Genomic DNA, 19237 nt, shown 5'->3' on the forward strand with positions numbered 1-19237 from the left:
TTAAAATATTAATAGTGTAAGAAAGCACTATATTAGTTTAACCCTAAAAAGGATAAAGGAACTTAGAAAAATTGGAGCAGTGAATGTGAAGGTTTTAAATTGGATATGGTCTTTTATCATCATCATCATCATCAACGTCATTATTATTATTATTATTATTTGACACTCCTCACTTCTAAAGGTGAAGCCTAAATTCCCTCTCCAGGACTGTAGGCTGCATCTAGCAACTATTTTAAATATTGGGAGGTGGTAGAAGTGATGTTAAGGACATGCAAAATTTGACCATAGAACACTTGGTAACACATTGGATCACTTCGCGTCAGGGGAAGCCGGCAGCCATTTTGTGAGGAAATCCAGAAAGTCCTACGGAGGTAACCCGGAAGCAAATCTGGATCTCTTGCTGTCAGTCAGCTTCATCAACGTGAAAGAGATACTTTGGAACAGAATTCTCCAATTTCTGTAAAAGAGACTGAAGTTTAGAAAAACATTGACTGAAAATTTACAAGTAAACATTGAGCCAAAGCCCCTGAACTAAGCGTGCCCTTAAATATCAAACAGAAATTGAAGAAGAATAAAGAAAGTAGAATAAAGTAAGAAAGTCAGATAAAGGTTTAGATTATTTTTTAAGGTACCAACCTTGGGGCAATACGTTATACAGCAATATGTAACTTCTAGACTGAACTTGATACAAATAGAGATTTCACCATGAAATACTAATTTAGCAGTGAAAATAGTAACTAATTGAGCAGAGTCAAAAGAACCCCAAATATTTTTTAGTGAACTACAGGGATGACTTGGTCAACAGAAATGACAAAAAATAATTAGAGAAAGCAAACAAAAACAAATTTCTTACTTATAAACAGGCTATACTTTATGAATGGCACAGTCTATTCACTAAATCCTTATCTTCTTTATTCTGGATATAATGCTATATTACATTTCTCAGTTTCCCTTTGCAGTTCAAAATGACAAGAATATCAAGTGCTAACTAACTAAACGTGAAACTCTCTGCCTGCTAGCTATAGACCGACAACCAGTGTGATCTTGGAAACTACATGTTGAAGATGATAGTCTACAAGTCTCTGGCTCTGATTGTGGAGAAGACAGCTCTCCAACAGAGTGATGGAAGGTAGTTTCCTAATGCTTCTTTGGAGCTTCTCAGCCACCAAGATTGGGGAAGTCAGTGAATAGTATCAGTTACGCTGGTTTCTTAACCACTTCATTGGTACAAGCTAGTCATTTTGAACCACTTAAATAAAAAGACAGCTGGGAAATGTAGTTCTGATATAGGCTTATGCTCTCATGAAGCAACTGTACCTAAGGAACAGGGAGCATAGGTCTTTAGTGAATCTGCCAGATTTAATCTGTTTTTAAAAAAATTATTATCTTTAAGTAGTTGCAAAAAGAAGTTTCCATATAACAAAGCAGTTTATGAATACATTATATCTCGATCAGTATCATTCCCTTCAACCTTCTCACCCACCTTTTGCCTTATTTTTCTGAATTTTGTAGTATATACATTGAATTCTTGACTGTATTCTCCCCACTCTTCTCCTCTTCATTCATCTATCCCTCTCCTCTTGGTTCCACCCCACGCCTTACAAATACTCATTTCCAGATGTTTATGTTGTTGGGCTTTGACTTTGCCTAAGAAAATACACTATTTGAGTTCTCCCTTGAATCTACCATATTTCAGTGAATGCATTTGTAATCATTTGTATGTCACCTGAAGTGTTTACTTATGTGTTTATAGGCCAATAGCTTAGCTTCCACATGTGAAGGAAACCATGCAACTTCTGTCTCTTTGGGCCCACTTACTTCACTTAATATTTTTTTCCAAGTCTTTCCATTTAAAAAAAAATGGAATACTATCATTCTTTTTAATAGATGAGTAAACTTTCACCATGTATATATACCATATTTTCTTTTTATTATTTTATTTTTATTGTTATTGTAAAGGTGATGTACAGAGGGATTAGCTACATAAGTCAGGTATATACTTGATTTGTTTGTCCATTGAGGGGCATTTGGACTGATTGCATACCTTTGTTTTGGTGAATAGTGATGCAATGAACATGCATGTGCTGGTGGCTTTACTATAACCTGGGTTGTGATCCTCTGGATAAATTCCCAGGAGTGGAACTGCTGGGTCATAGGGAAGTTTTATGCATAGTCTATTTTCTTTTTGTCAGTTATGGGGCTTGAACTCTGGGTCTGGTCACTGTCCCTTAGCTCTTCAGCTCAAGGCTAGCACTCTATCACTTTAGCCACAGCACCACTGCTGGTTTTCTGAGTGGTTTATTGGAGATAAGGGTTTCATGGCTTTTCTTGTCCAGGCTGGCTTTGAACTGTGATCCTCAGTTCTCTGTCTCCTAAGTAGTTAGAATTAGAGGTGTGAGACACCGGCAGCTGGCCTTATGCTTAGTCTTTTGAGGAACCTCCATACTGCTTCCCAGAGTGGTTGAACAAGCTTGCATTTCCACCAATAGTGTAATAGGGATCCCTTTTGGCTATAATTGTTGGTTAACATGTGTTATTGTTTGTTTTCTATCAAGAAAATGGCCATTTTAACTGAGGTGAGGTGGAATCTCAGTATGATTTTGATTTGCATTTTCTTTATGGCTAGAGATGTTGAGCTTTTCTTCATGTATTCATTGGCCATTTCTACTTCTGAGAAGTTTTTCTAGGTCAGTAGCCCATTGTTAATTAGGATGTTGGTTCTTTGAGGGTTAAAAATTTTAAGCTCTATGAATGGTTTAGTCCTTATTACAGACAAAACAGACTCATCTTCCAAAAAGGATGATTCTAAGATCCATCTAGGAAGTGGCTCTGTGACTCAAAGTGGTAGAGAGCTAACCTTGAGCACAAAGAGGCTCAGGGACAGAGCCTAAGCCCTGAGTTCAAGACCCACAACAGATTTTATATATATATATATAAACGGATTTATATATATATATATAAATATGTATGTATTAGCAAAATTTTGTGATAGTATTGCCTCCAGCTCTAAATCCAAGGCCTGCAAAGTGTACACCATCTTTCTCATAAGGTTAGGAAGTTTCTTCTTGTGAGTTGGTAAAGTATAAACAAAAGAGATAAGTTTAAATTACATATAAATTATATAGTGATTGAACAGGGATGCAACAGCTACAAGAACACTTGTTCCAGTATCTGTTGGTCTACAAGAATGTTGAAATTTTGTAAGGCATAAATTACACAGCTTTCTGTCCTTGGTGTGAGATTAGTTCTGACTATGCTCTGACGATGTTTTCTGGAAGGAACTCACTTGCCCACTGTTCTTCACCCTAAGCCTCTAGAAATTTCTTCTTGTCTTTTATTCTCTACTACTTCATCTACCTTGGATACTCAAGAACATGCTTTCTTTGGAGGCCGTAGAGTTTTTAAGCTTATTTCCTCCTAGAACAAGTTTGAAAATGCACCAGTCTTGTTTTTTGAGGCTCAAATAGTCAAAGGCTCATGGCTTCCTTGACAATGAAATGTTCTAAGAAACAGTTGGCATTCCTGTTTTCCCTCACTTCTGTGTGTCAACAACCATACTCAAATACTTGAATTTCTTCATTTTTTTAATCCCAGGCTTTCCTTCCCAAACAGCTATGCCCCTTAGTATGAGCTTTGGCATGAGGCTCCATCACTACTGAATTTTTACTTCTCTGTCTCCCAGCCATACCTCGTTGTTTAGAGTGTACTATCTCTCCTTTGAAGCACCTTTTTATTTAGGAAAATCTCTGTTAAGTTCATCATTTGTATAGGATACAATTTCAGTCAGGTCCTTGGCTGTCCTGCTTCCTGTTCTGGTATCTGGGTTTCAATGCTATGAATTCACTCAGCAGTAAAGGGCATCATTGACTATTTCATCTAATTATCAAGGAGAAAATGAGCTCCATTCTTGGCAATTGTTCTTAATGCCATTTGCATTCCAGAGCAGTTTTTGCTAATTTGGCAGAATATGGTCAAGGTTAAATAAAAGTAACAGATAAATTACTTTAAAGCACATGAACCCTACAGTTTGAATAAATGGAAGTCTTTTGGCAGAGTGCTCACTGAGCAGAATCTTCTAAAACTATGGAGGAAGAGGAGAAGGAATATGAGGAGGAGAAGGAAGAGAAGAGGAGTTATTTTCAATCAAATAAAAAGACTGTTAGGATTTTTCTATAACAAGAAGATAATTGAGTTTTCTGTTAAATAACATGCTTATAATTAGAGATATGACTATTCAAAATCTGGAGGGTAATAGTACAGAGTATTCATATATTATATCATAAAATTAGCAAAAGAGTTTCCAAGCTATGTTTTGTCATATGAAGGAAAACATAAGTTTCTTTCTTGTTGGAAAGTGTAAATTTCTTTCTTGTCTATACCAATGGTATAGGTACAAGATATCTAAATGAGAAGATTCCATATTATGATGAGTATAAGATGATGATGATGATGATGATGATGATGATGATGACAAAAATGATGGTGGTGGTGGTGGCAGCAATAGTGGTGGTTGTATTGCCCCATTTGTTAGGAAATGGAAAAACTTGGAAAAAATTATATTAAGTGAAGTAAGCCAGGCACAAAGAAACACAGGTCCCATGGTTTTCCCTTATTTGCAATATCTAGTATATGTATGAGTCAAGCAGAAAAGGTCAGATAATGTGATGTTAGGAAAATGAACCCTTAGATAGGTATTTTAATGTTTTTTTTTTCTTTCATGCATGTGTTTCTAATGCATTTATAAGATTATTTCTTTGTTGCTTTGTATGTCCCTCCCCCACAGTATAACCCCCGCTTTCAATATATTTGATGTCAGTATAACTTGTGGAGATGGGGAAAAACAAGTCGTTTAAGGATTCAGGTGGACCTGTTGCAACAATGAGAAGTACAAATTGTCATGTCAAAAATGAGCTTTACAATGTCGGTGGGGGGGGGAGGATTGGGGGGAAGGGGGGAGGCTGGGAAGGGAGATGAAGGGTAAACAAAGGAGGAGGCTGCAATGCTTGGTAAGAAATGTATGCATTATCCTGCCCATGTAATTGTAACCCCTCTGTACAGTATGTTCACAAATAAAATAAAATAAAATAAAATAAAAAATAGTGGTGGTTGTGGTGGTAGAGGGTGGAGAATAGATGAAGAGATGAAGGAGGCTAGAAGGCAAAGGAGAGTAAGAAAGAAGAGGAAAAGAAAGAAATGGGGAGGAGGAAGAGAGTGATCATTATTTTTTGTTTAGGCAATGAGCAGCCACCTACAATGGCCCAATTCAGATTTTAGCCAATAGGTTTTAGCATAAACATAGGATCTCAAGTACCTTCCAAAGCCCTGATTCTGCTGTTACAAATAACTGCAGGTAATGGTAACAGTAGTTAACAGTAGGTCTATTAGTGGAATGCTAGATAGGATCTTCATTAGCCTTACTGCGATTTGCTTATTGAAGTATCTTCATTGTCCTGCTAATCAAATATCATCTTGTTGATGAAGAATTTAAGTTTCAGACAACTTCAGAAAAGTAGAGGGGTCGATATTGAAACTGAGCTATTCCTTGTTTCTAATGCCTATATTGTATAATGTGCTGTGAAGATTAAACAAGACTGTACAGTGTATGAAAATAGTGTTTGGTAGATAGCAATCACTCAAATATGACTTTCTGTCATTAAATTCCCTACTAGAGAGTACAAAGTTACATTTTCTTTTAGTGTGGTGGTAGTACAGGCTTGTCTGAAGCTTAATGCTGGAGTAAATCAGATGGCTATGAATATGGATAGTTTGAATTTGGTTTTCATATTTTGAGAAACACTACATTGCCTAAAAGAAAAAAAATTGTGACTTCTTTATCAAAAGGGCTTCTTATTTTTCAAATCATGTGACAGTTACTTTCTTTTATGAAATGAAATGTACAAAACAGCTAATATAAATTGATTTTCTTGCCAGAAGGACCAAATTTTCAAACCTTGAATAAATATGAGTTTTCAGTAAAATAATTCTAGGTTTTAATTCTTTATCCAAACTGCTTATGTTACGTGTCTTAAGGAAGTCATTTAATATTTTTCATGTTCGGTGTTTATTTCATTGTCAGATACCAACACTTATTTGTATGAATACAGTGAGAATAGAATGAGAATGAGACAAACTTTCAATGAAAAGCTACATATTAAAGTCTCAAGAATTTCCTCCTACCCCAGAATTAGATGTTAATTTCCTTCCTTCCTTCCTTCCTTCCTTTCTTCCTTCCTTCCTTCCTTCCTTCCTTCTTTTCTTTCTTCCTTCTTTCTTTCTGTTGGTTCTCAGTCCTTGAGTATTTTACTCATGACTAGCACTCTACTGCTTGAGCCACAGCTCTTCTGGCTTTCTGGTGATTAACTGAAGATAGGAATGTCATGGATTTTCCAGCCTGGGCTAGCTTTGAACCACAATCCTCAGACCTCAGGCTCCTGAGTAGCTAGGATTACATGCATGAGCCATGGACACACCAATTAATCTCCTAATTTTTGTAAAACAATATAATATCATATAAAATTGGAAAATAAACTGTGTGATAATTGCCATCTTTATGTACTTTTTGTAAAAAAACCCTAAAATTTAAGTCATTTTTGGAGAATATTTAGAAGAATTTTCTGACCTCAGTAAAAGTATTAAGTTGATTAAGCAATCACTAGAGAACATGGGATTATATGTACTGATATCTAATGTGTTTAAACAAGAAAGATCTTGGGCTGGGAAGGTGGTTCAGTGGTAAAGCACTTGCCTTGCATGCATGAGGCCCTGGGTTCAATTCCTCAGCACCACATAAGCAGAAAAAAAAAGTCGGAAGTGGCGCTGTGGCTCAAGTGGTAGAGTGCTAGCCTTGAGCTGAAGAGCTGAGGGCCAGTGCCCAGGCCCAGAGTTCAGGCCCACAACCGGACCCCCAAAAACAAACAAACAAACAAACAAAAAAGAGAGATCTTAGAAGAAGTTCTGATAGTCATTCCTATCCCTGGGCAAACAGTTCTAACTCTCCCCATTTCATAGCACATAATGGAACACCATTTTCAAGCTTGCTTGTGACAATATAACTCATCTTAACTGGGATCATATAATGCATCCGAGTGCACTGTCAAGTTGAAATCTTTCAGATTTTTCCCCCTAGCTTGGCAACCACAACTATTTAAAAAGACAGTTGCATCAGATTGGGACCCTATCATTTTTTGATGTATTGACATATAAGGGACATACAGCAAGAGATTATAGAACTGCTATTAACTTAGCTTCTTTTGAATGATCAAGGTAGTTAACAAATCAGAAGTACTTCTTTATATATGTATATATATATATATATGCATATATAATGTATGTGGGTGAAGAAATAACTACTAAGTTAAAGACAGATAAGAATTTCCATTCATGGTTTGTCTTACAAAGGCAAAATGATATAACGCTCACTTCCAATTGTCCCTTGAAAAATCTTTGATCTTGATAATATGCAAACATAAGAAGCATAAAATTCCACTTAATCATATAACTTGTGATGTATTCCCCAAAACTATGGTGATCAAAGAAGTTTAAGATCAAGTGAAGTTGAAGAGCAGAGGCACAAGCAATTCAATATTTTCACCTAAAAGCCTCCTCGATTTTTAGATGCTTTTAAAAATATGTACTCAAGTGTTTTTATACATCATGTAATTCATACTCTATATTCAATACTGAGAAATTTGGAGAAATCTAGATAGATTTGTCAATTTCATATACAAAACTAAAAAGAAATCTTTAATATAGAGCATTTGGCATTGTTTAATGAGGTGACAGCAAGAATGTTACACTTCGATTGGGAATAGGTATTACCATTTTTGCACAGATATTTCAAATATAATTTAAAGATTCCAAATTAGCATTGAATCAGATAAGATAAAAATATTTTAATAATTTTATTTAGAATAATGACACATTTGCTATTAACATATAATGCATCAAAAACATAAGAAAAAAGCTGTAACCTCCATGTTTGCCCTTTATAATAGCAAAAAGCACATAACAGCATCAAATTGGTCATAAATGTGGAATTAGAAGCACAATAAGAAGCAAAGAGTAAAATCTTCAAACACAGTTGAGGGAATGCCTCATCTTTTCTTGTTTTGCACAACATTTGTTTGAGCTGGGTTAAGATACATAGAAATGGCAGGGGGAAAATAGGCTGGCTGAAATACAGGCATATCACTAAAACTTGGGAACAAAGGAACATGCTGCCTACATTTAGAAATTGTTTTACCTAATTTATGGTAAAACAAGTTCTAAATACACCACACTCTTATGAGCCTGAATTGGAAAGGTTAAAAAAAAATAAATCAATAAGCATTTGTGGGATGCTGAACAAACAAAAACAGATTTTTGTAATTACGGCATATCATTCTTAAGTTGATTCCAAGTGCTTCATTCATGACCTGTGAAAGACTTCTCTGTTCTTAAAATCAACATTAAGGCATGCCAAGTTCCTGTAAGAAAATTGTTTTAATGAGAGCTGTTGGTGGGATGTTAAGTTCTATAACTATAAACTATATCCTAATATATACACAGACTTGTGCATATAAACCATGAGCACACTCTTACAGAAAAGCCACAGATTTTTGAAATCTGTTAGTGTTAATGGCCACAGTCAGGGAAATTACTTTCCAAAATGTATGCCCATAAAAGCCAGGAGAGAATATCTCAGAATACTATACAAGCCATAAAGTAATGTAGCTGAAAATAAGCTAAAGAATGACTTGTTAATGTCTGTCTTATGACCCTTACATCAAGAAAAGTCAGTCTGACTTGCTTTTGATTATTTTTATCACAGCCAAGTTTTGGGAAAGGTTAAAGCCATTCTTTTGATGCTGTGGAATCTAGTTGATGTTAAGAAGTCTTGCTGCAATAGATAAACCACTGGCAAAGATTGTGAATTTCTTTTGTCAGTTTGTCTTTCTTGTTGTAGCCAGTTACTACAATGGAGCCTGACCTTCAGATTGAAAAATGTAGTAACATGTAGAACGCTTTATGTTTAAATGATTGATCCAGATAAAATTCTTGTGTCTGTCATGGCACATGTGAAACATGAAGGGAAAAATGTTCCCAGGTGCCTAGAATGTAAACAGAACCACTTGTGTTCAAACTCAGTTCTTGCTTCAACTAGAAAGGAGCTCTTGCCTTTAACTTTGCAGTGGTAGGTAGGGGAGGAAGAAAGCACTAATGATCTTGGTAAGGAAGTTTCCTTGTCAAAATTGAAAGACAAGTGATAACGCTAAACAAATTGGGTCCTCCAATCAGTAAATATGAAGATGGACCTGACATCAAGGCAAGTACTCAGGTAAGTGCAGAATAATAGACATACCAGGAAAGTAAACATATTCCCCAGCCACCCAAGAACTTCATGGTTCCCAGCAGGCCTGAATTCCTCTAAACCACAAGTCAACTATTCAGTATGAAGCCTGGGGAGAAGGCATTCTTCCTATGAATGGCCAGTACATTCTATTATAAGGTCTGCATCAGGAACTCCAAATGCCTGTATCTGTGAGGACACACAGTGTTGCCAAAAGAACTCTGCAAACTTCACCACAAACAGTTTAAGGTGTCCTAAAAGGAACAGTTTATTTAAAATTTACAAGAGTTCATCGTCCATTAGCAACATTCCAATAGAAAGGGGGAGGGGCAGTGTTTCCACTGTTGGACTGCACTGTTGAAAAAGAGTTGCCATTGAGATTAAAAAGATGATTGAGCTGAGACTTCTGAACCAAATCATTAAAGCAAAGACTCAGGACTCTGTTTTCTACTGAAGATCTAATAACCATAACCAACTGAGATCATAATCAGCATCATGCTTATACATCTTATCAAGAATTCAAGACCAATCCCATTGTCTCTTAAAATTTCTCACTGAGTGTGGCCAAGGTACTTTTAGTGCCAAAAATAGTTTGTTTTAAATTGAAAATCATAGTGCAGAGGTTCAGAACTATTTTGTTTGTCCTGTTTTTACTTTATTAGAATTTATTCTTTGTAATGCTGAGGATCCTACACATGGCCTTCACATATGCTAGGCAAACACTCTACTATGAAGCCACATTCCAAGCCCTGATGTTCATTTCAAACTCAGTTAATCTTCATCTTGAATTCAGGCACTAATAGGATGGATGAGGGCTATGCAAATAAAATACCTGGGGGAAAGCTGAGTAAGGCAATAATCTGAATTATTTCAACTCAGTCTTAAAGGAATCTTCTAGGTGTTTTTCTGAATTTGTTCCTTTTGATGTCATGGTCTGGCTTCATAAAAGCAGGACCTTAAAGGTTATGCTTTGTATTTAAGTACATTTTGTGAAATAATTACTTATTCACTCTCAATTTTAAATTTTCTTCGCAAAAATGACATTTTAAGTGTGCTTGAAGATTACAACTCTATTGTTTAATAGCACAGCAATATTCATAAATGTTGGAATTCATGAATATGGAAAGTTTTGTTTTTCTATCATCAACTTTATAGAACTGAAACATTTCAAAATGTTTCTCAGATTCATCCTCTACTATAAACTGAAAATCAGACTATTAGTTAATTCGGTTTAGTCTTCCAGTTGGCTAGTTAATCTCACCAATAAGTGAAAACAATATTCAGCTGATTTGAGGAGTCTCATGATCTTTGAGGACTAAAGTTGTCGATTTTAAAATGTGTTCAAGTGTATTTTTCATTAAACACAGTTCAGATCTATTCACTCATCCAAGCAAATCATTCTCTCTTGCATCAATCTATCATCCAATAGAATTCCTCCAGAAGACTAGACCTGGACAATTCAAAACTCTCCAGAACATGCAATTTATAATGCTAGTAAGATAGGCCCAACACACATCATGACATGAGAATCACAGGAAAGCAAAAAGTTCATTCAAGATGCTCAGGAAACCAGTTTCAGAAAAGCAAAGGGAATCTGAACTACATCTCTTTTCCTATGATGCTCACATGGTTTTTTCCTTCTTACCTAATTGTTCTTCTATATAGCTCTCCTCTCTCTCTCTTTATGCATTTCTCCTTAATTCTTAATAACTCACCATGGACTTCACTCAGCACACTGATCTGACTTCCTGAAGTGCTCAATTGCACAGATACCTTTCATATTATAATTTATAAGCAGTTGGGCCTTACAATGTATAAAGATACCACTTTTTCACTCTTCCCCTCCACTATTCATACTTATTATCAGCTCAAATCCTAATGAAAAACTGATGCTGTAACAAACTAATAAAAATGACTATAGCAGAAGGATAAGGAAATTTCAAAGAACTCCTGCACAATGCAAAATATTCCTGAAGCTGCGTTCCCCCTCCTCTTCCCAAATGACTGGCATACTGAGGCAGTGTCTGTAGGCACACAGGACATGTCACACAACTGTGACCACTCTGTACTATTTATGAGGCAAGAAAAGACAGGGACTGGATCTGAGTGAGGAGGAGGTGAGGGATGCTGATGGATACAACTCCATCAAAGGGGTAAGTTTGATCTTTCTCTTTCCATGGTAATGTTTTTGGTTGTGTACTTAAGGGCTTCCTACGGCTATGGCTTATTGTAAGCAAGAGCCTGCTAGGCACAGTTCTCAAGAGTCTAGCTGCAATTACATTAGACGTTTTCTCCAAACACCAACAATAAAACGTTACCTGGGAACATGCCAGAGTGAATCATGACTCAGACTTGTCTACATGTTTAGATGTCTGGAGATAAATTTAAAAGTCTCCTGCTTTGCCTCTCTGGTGTGAGAACTAGAAACTTTCCACCACACCGGTGACCAGGAGGATGGTTAATATAAACAAAAAGGAATTATGTCAGTAACGTATTTTACTTTGCTTGGAGAAAGGGCATAGACAATGACAAATATCTTGTGCTAACATAGTGAGCTAATTTCTCATTGGTGTCATAAATGATTTATATAATTTTATTAAACAGTTTAACACAATGACATAAGTGCTGTTTTGAATATAGGAAAAATTTAAACATGACATTTTCATAGTTTTTTTAAAAAATAACCAACGTTCCTAAGCTTCAAAACCCTCACTTCAAAGTTTGTATTTTAGTGTTTAGCTTATAGGAAGAAAAATTTAGTAAGAAAATAAATAAGCACCTGTGAATCTTCCTATGGGATTAATAGATTGGCAATCAATTTCATTTTATGTTGGACCACGAAGTATTCTGAATCATAGGCAATACATTTGTACACTGGGTCATTTGGATGATTTTTCTGTACATGTAGAAGCTCAAAGTCATTACAGATTAATGACATATTTTTTTACACTTCTTAGAAAGACAGACGTAGCTGATTATGGTTTGTTAGGCTTTTACATGGTTTTTCCTCTTCTTTGCTTTTTTTTTTTTTGTTGGTTGTAGGACTTGAACTCAGGGCCTTGGCACTGTACCAGAGCTTTTTCGCTCAAGGCTAACACTGCTAGTTTGAGCCACAGTGCAACTTCCTGGTTTTTCTTCTAAATATTAGATACATGGAGACAACAAACAACAAAACAAACAAAATAACACACTCACTGGCTGTTGATTTTGGACAGGAACTTTTCTTTCCAGGCAAACTGCACTATTAACTTTGAGAAAACTATTATCATTTTTTTTCATAATGCCTAGGCAAATTCTCATGATGTTCATGAGCAGAATTAACTTTGAACAGCAAGAGCATCTTCTTCTACCAAAGACAGTTCCAGGGTGTTTTCATTCGTGCTGGTTTTCATCCTGAAGTTGAAAGAACCATAGAGTTTTGCAGACTCTTTGGAAGAGGCAAATCTGTTCCTACGATAGAGCTCACCCTTCCACATAGACATCATCAACAAACAGGACAGGACAACGCCCCCAAGAGTGAGGAGGCAGAGCCCCGCAATCACACAGCGGTCCAGGTGAGCCCCCAGCTTTGCACTCTCTTTTTCTAGACGTTCCATCTCTCGGGCTCCTACTGTGTTGGGATCCACTGTCACTTCCCGTGGGACAATGTAAGATATGATCACCAGCAAAATGCCGGTGACTAAGAACAAGATGGCACTGATGAAACCATAGTCCACTCGCTTCCCTGAAGACGTGGCTTCTGAACTTGTATCATCTTCATCTTCAGATATCAAGGAGATGGCAGCCTCCTGGGACCACTCATTTGGATTGCCCCAGCCCTGTTCTCCAGGGTTATGACTCCCTTTTGCTGAAGGGGACCTCTGGATCCGTTGCTCCAAGTTAACATTCTCATCCACATAGGTAAAAGAAGTTTCCAGTTCCTGGCTGCAACAGTTGCAGACTTGCCGTTCTCCAGTTATTTGGCTGTTCTCTGAGTCAAGAGGTACTGGTGGGAAGAAGTTTGGCTGAACCACAGTGCCTTGCAAATGGGATGAAGAGGATTCTGGAGAAAGGCTAAGTCTAGATCCTTCTATTGGTGTGGACATACAGTGTTTCTGATAGCTGTAAGAAGCTCTACTGGCCACTACATCTGCCTGGTCAGGCCTTGCTGAACTCCAGTCCCTGGCATCACAGAGGTCTGCCTGGCTGCTGTTCTTAACAAGGTTGTGGAGCTCCATGGGAGCTAGTTAGTTATCCCCCAATAGCTGGAAGCTTCCAGAACTCTGCCAACAGCAACAGAGATAGATAAGAACCCAACAAGAGCTAGAGACCTACTGTCAGTGGCGCTGCCCTTGAAGTTTCCATATCCTGTGCAGCCATGGTGGTCTGTGAGTACCCCAACCCCAGTTCCTCCTAGAGGTGGTACAAGAAAGGATCAGCAGTGAGAGTATGTGCAAAGGCAAATCCTTTGACTTGTCACAGGGGAGAGCAGTGAGAAACTCAGGTCAGAGTAGAAAAGAAGCTGGAAGTGGCAGTGTCTCTGGAGAAAGCGTACTGCTGTCATTAAGCCAAATTCATCAAGGTCTCACACATTCCTGTGCCAGGATCCCCTCCAATGAGAAGGTAGGTTTCCTGTACAAAGATACAAACAAGAAAGGCACAGGCCCTTTTCAGCAGAGCAGTTGAATGGCTGGAGAACTTGGGGGAAGCAAGACTTCTTACCAATTCAATTAAAGTATGTGTTGGGAAGCGATTCTAACAGAGATTTGTTTAATGAGTGTATGTTCCTCCTATCGGCTGGGTGCCACTAGAGCAAGGGCTCAGCAATTTAACTCAGCAGTCCTGAAGTAGATGAAAAGGCTGGCTTACGCAGTCACCTCTTTTAACCCTGTAACTCAAATATCTAATGACTTAACTCACACAGCCTGGGAGTCTGTTTATAAGCCACAGATTCCATTTTGCCCATCCCTTCCATGATCCTTGAGGGCATCATGGGCTAGCTGTCAAAGTGCACACTTCAGTGTGTAAGGTGCATACAGCTTACTCCTCCACACACATACACAGCCCACTCCATCTTATCTTGCCTGTCTGCTATTCCAGCCTCACTTGCTGAGTTCTAGAGAGTCTGTTTTCCTCTCTCCCTACAGTTTACTAACAAGCACCAAAAAGCTATTAGCCAGCCAGAAAATTTTACAAACTCACTCTAAGAATGATGATAACAAGAGGCAAATTATGAACCCATAGACTTCGGTGGGGGACAATTGGATGAGGAGCTCTTTCTGAGGTCACTTCTGGAACTTCCTCTCCAGGACACTACCTGCCACCCACTGCAGCATGGGACCTTTGTGGGAGGGAACTCTGGGATGGCAACAAAGCCATCTGCCCATCTTCCTCCGCTCCTGCCATCTTCCCGAATAATAAAAATCGACTTTTCTCTTCCAGTAAATATAGGGGTTTTAACCAAGAGCTCTTTTAGTTTGTTTTAAAATCCAGGGTGATAATAATTGATTGTAATTCATGGCTGGAGGCTTGGCACACTTCAAAATCAACAGCTTCAACAGTGGATAACAGAGGAACAGGCAAGGCTCAGGTCAACATAGTACCACCAAGACTCAAAACTCAAAAGTATAGGAGAAGGAATATATATATATATATGTATAATATACATAATGTATATACATATGATGTGTATATATACATACATATAGCAGGAACATGTATGTGTATATATATATATATATATATATATGTGTGTGTGTGTATATACACACAGCTAGCTAGCTAGCATCAGTCTCCCCTGTTACACAATCCCAATTATAAGAGTTTCCAACTGTAAGAGTTTCTCTGCGCCTAAACAAGTAAACAGCACAGCAGCAACAACAAACAACCTGGAAGTGAAAGAAGACTGCCAGGGAGACAGAGCTTTCCCTCAGCGAGTGGATAAAATCCCACGGAAAGACCTCTCAGCCAGCAGAGCCCTGGCAATGGGTTTCATCAATTACTGAAATGAGCAATGCTCTCGCAGATCTCCCCAGGCGTGCGGCACTCCGATTGACCTTTGGCACCATGAACTAATCACATTAGACTCTTTCGGATACAAAATAAAATAAAATCAACAGGGTCCGTTATGGGACCCCTCCCCATATTTTTTTAAGAAAGGGGAAGAGAAACAGGCACCCCAATTCTTTTCTTCTGCTTCTATCTCGGTGGGGGGAAAAAAGCCTCTTCTATTGGAGATAAATAGCCATACAGTCGATTTCCTCTGCGGCTCCGCGAAGCGGGGCTTCCATTTCTCAGAGGAGAATGGAGATCCCCGGGGACCAGCCAAAGGTCTTTTCTTCCTTCCCCCCTCCTCCCCCCCACCTCCTCTCCCCCCTCCCTCCTCTCTACCCTCCCCCCTCCCCCCTCCTCCCCCCCAACTCCCTCCTCCCTCCCCACTCCCTCCCTCCTCCACTCCCTCCTCTCCCCCACTCTGATTTTTTTTAAAAGCCGGTTAAGGAAGACTGCACGTCAGGGAGAAGACACTTTTCCGGGTCTGTCTGTGGTCAGTTAGAGGCAATCCGATCCGCAGGGGAACTCGGAGACCACAGCAGGGGAGGCAGCGCTGGGGAGACCGCCTGGGACGGGTCCCGGCCGAGGAGCCCCGCGGGCGGGCGCGGCGGGGCAGAGCGATCCATTCCAGGTGAACGCGGCTCACACCGACACCGCAGTTGGCTGCGTCGGCGGAGGTCCTGGAAGCGAAGCGGGCACCTCGGATGGGGAGTGGAGACACGCGCCCGGGCTCCGCCGGGCTCCCCGTGCGCCCCGGCGCCTCCTCTCCACCCCACCCGACCCCACCCCACCCCATCCCATCCGCCGCCACTCACCTGGCTCGGCCACTCGGCTCGGTCCCAGCACCGCGCCTTCGCTCCAGCGCAGATCCCCGAGAAAGTCCCCGCTCCCCATCCACAGCACTTGTAGCCTCCGCGCGCCGCTGGGTTTCGCCGGTGGGCAGCGCCCGCCTTCCCCGGCGGGGCGGGGCGGGGCGGGGCGGGGCGCTCCCTCCGGCTGAGCATCCCGGGAGATGTAGTTCAGGGGCAGCCCCTGAATCCCTCCGGTTCCCTCTCACACCGGAGCTCCAGGTGTTGCTTTTCCTGAGCTCCAGTTCCCGCTACCCCCACCCCACCCCCACCCCCAAACACACACACACTCCCGCCTGGCCTTCTAAGGTGCGAGTGGGCGCCTCCAGAGCCAGCTGTGGCCACAGGATTGCGAGGAAGGAGCATACAGTTAGTTCTAATTGTATCAAGGAAATAATGTCATTATTGTTATTATTATTTTCTTAATTAAAGGTGGGGAAGCAGACTCAGTGCCGATTACAATAACAATAAATAGTGGAAGCGGCCTCTAAAATTGTATCTACGAGTAAGGTTCCAAAGACATGGCCTTTCTTAAGGTTGATATGAAAAGTGTGTTACAACAATAAAGTGGCTGGATACAGTTAGTAAAATACCTTCCTTCCTCAGTCAAGACTGTTTTTCCTAACGGAGAGATCATCTCAACCGCTCAGCTTGAATTTTATTTTGAAAGAATCTAAATATCAATAAAAGTCCGATCTCTACTACCCCTTTTGTTTTTCTAGAAATTCAAAATCTTTTTTAAAGAAAGACAAAGAAAACTATAACCATGAGAAACATTTGTTTTGTGTAACAGCAGCCTGAACTTTAGTTGTTCTGTTGAGCAAAGCTAGAACATCTAGAAACCGTGGGTAAAACCACTTCCTTGAAGACATGCAAATGTAATAAGGTAGAGAAACCCAACTGAGCTAGCAGCAAGAACTGCAAAATGAGATCTAAGGCCAGTGGGGGTCTTGGAGCTTCTTTTCACTTGGGGGATGTCCCATATTCCAAAGCTGACAGACGCTAGCCCCGAGTAATGAGAGTAAGGGTTGAACCCACCAAGAGGAAGAGCTGTAAGGAATTCACTTCATTCCCTATACTTTGGGTTGGAATCATGAAAAGTTTCAGCCTGGCAGTATGGAACAGGAGTTGGACTGACCTTCACAGAATATTTTTGCTTAGTTTGTGAATCTCCTTAAATTTTAACCAATGTGATTCTAGAGTGCAGAATATTGCTTGGCAGAAGGAAGTGTTATAGGTCTCAAAACCTGCAACAATTTTCGGGCCAGTTTCATTAACCATTTTGGAAATACACTAAGTAAAATATTATTTTATGAAAACCATGAAGGAAGCTTGTCTCTAAAGGATATGTGGCATAATCTATGCAAGATTTTCAAAATGATAAAATTATAGTGTTGGAAAATAGCCTGTTGATTTCCCTAATTAGGGATGGTGGGCGATGCTGGCATAGATGTGATTACAAATGGGGACTGTGAAGGAGATATTTGTGGTGACAAGAAAGTTGAGCATTTCAAGTTTAAAAAAATGCATGTGAGAAACAAATGCATGAAAGAAAAAAAATTTAAATACATATCTTAGGGTTCATTTTCCTAACATCAACTTATCTGACCTTTTCTGCTTTGTATGTCCCTCCCCCACAGTATAACCCCTGCTTTCACTGTATTTGATGTCTGTATAATTTGTGGGGGGGAAGGGGAAAAACAAGTCGTTTAAATAAGGATACAGGTGGACCCATTGCAACAATGAGAAGTACAAGTTGTCATGTCGAAAACGAACTCTACAACTTTGGTGGGGGGGGGTGGGGGGAGGATTGGGTGTGGGGGGGTCTTAGAAAGGATGGGAAGGGGAAACAAAGGAGGAGTCTACAATGCTTGATAAGAAATGTACTCATTATCTTGCCCATGTAATTGTAACCCCTCTGTACATTTTTTTCCACAATAAAAAAAAATGCATGTGAGATGCCTTCATGTTCAGTTCTATACCTGGATGCCTATTCATGGTCTCACTTTAATCATGACTGTGGTTCTCTTGACTTGATCTTTCCTGTAACAGGAAGGGTATTTTACTCTGGACTATTTTTTAAATATAATTCAGAAGTATTTAAACTCTTTTTACTCTCTTGCTTCCTGTTCAAGAGATACAATCTGGGTTATGGGACAATTATTGCCATGAACTTCCTTATTAAGGTCATTAGCAGCATTCAATAACTTACCCACTTATTCAACAAATATTAATTGTCATCAGGTTCTATGCTAATGGCTTGGAGATAGACCAGTGAACTGAATGGAACATCCTAACATTCAAGGAACTTACAGTGTAATGGAGGATGGGCCAATTTAATAAGTTAGTAAAACATAATTTCACAAATGTAACAGCAAAAGAAATGGATAATATAAGAGGAACATGTAGAAAGAGCACCCAATTCAGAATGCCAGGAGTTTATAGATTTCTTTACAATATAATATCTAAATGAGACAAACATAGAAAGAAACTGTCCATTAGAAGAATAACATAGTCCTTTGAGTACTAATAATCTTCCCATACTCATGGTTATGGTTCCTAAGATCCATGAGAATTGTTATTAAAAAAGAAATGTGGCAATACTAATGTTACAAAGTGACACAGTCCAAGAAGGACAAGGATTCTCTGCATGCCCGGGGAAACAGGAGCATGACAGTGAGCAGAGTGGCTGTGGTGGAAGGACTTAAGCTGATTTTCTGGGGAAATAAATCAAAACTACAAAGAAGATTGTGCAGAGGCTTGAGTGTGTTGAGCCCAAAAGCAGATCTGAGAGAATGCAGGCTATTGAGAGATATAAGCATTTTGAACTAGTCAGAGATAAAAAAAGAGAAAGGGGCAAAAGCAATCTAGTTCCAGTCCAACACTTTTGTTAGGAAGATAAAAAAATATGAGGTCTAAGCTCCCACTTTTGTCATGGAGACAATAAAATCCTAAGGTCAGAAAAACAGGAAGATAGGACGGAGGTAAAAGTGGGTAATGATTGAGAAGTGAATTATTGGAATGAAAAGGT

At 39.2% G+C, this 19237-nt stretch overlaps 1 protein-coding gene across 1 annotated transcript; it reads right to left on the reverse strand.

Moving 5' to 3' along the window:
* Positions 1-7801: 7801 nt before the first annotated feature.
* On the reverse strand, positions 7802-16256 carry Tmem74 (transmembrane protein 74). The gene is made up of 2 exons (XM_069991262.1): positions 16174-16256; positions 7802-13939 (listed from the first exon to the last, which is right to left on the reverse strand). Exon 2 carries the CDS (start codon positions 13543-13545, stop codon positions 12646-12648), a length of 900 nt encoding a protein of 299 aa, XP_069847363.1. The 5' UTR covers positions 13546-13939; positions 16174-16256; the 3' UTR covers positions 7802-12645.
* Between the last annotated feature and the right edge of the window lie 2981 nt (positions 16257-19237).

This window comes from Dipodomys merriami, unplaced genomic scaffold, assembly GCF_024711535.1.
Source record: "Dipodomys merriami isolate MVZ:Mamm:240054 unplaced genomic scaffold, mDipMer1.0.p SCAF_4, whole genome shotgun sequence".
Lineage (NCBI taxonomy): Eukaryota > Metazoa > Chordata > Mammalia > Rodentia > Heteromyidae > Dipodomys > Dipodomys merriami.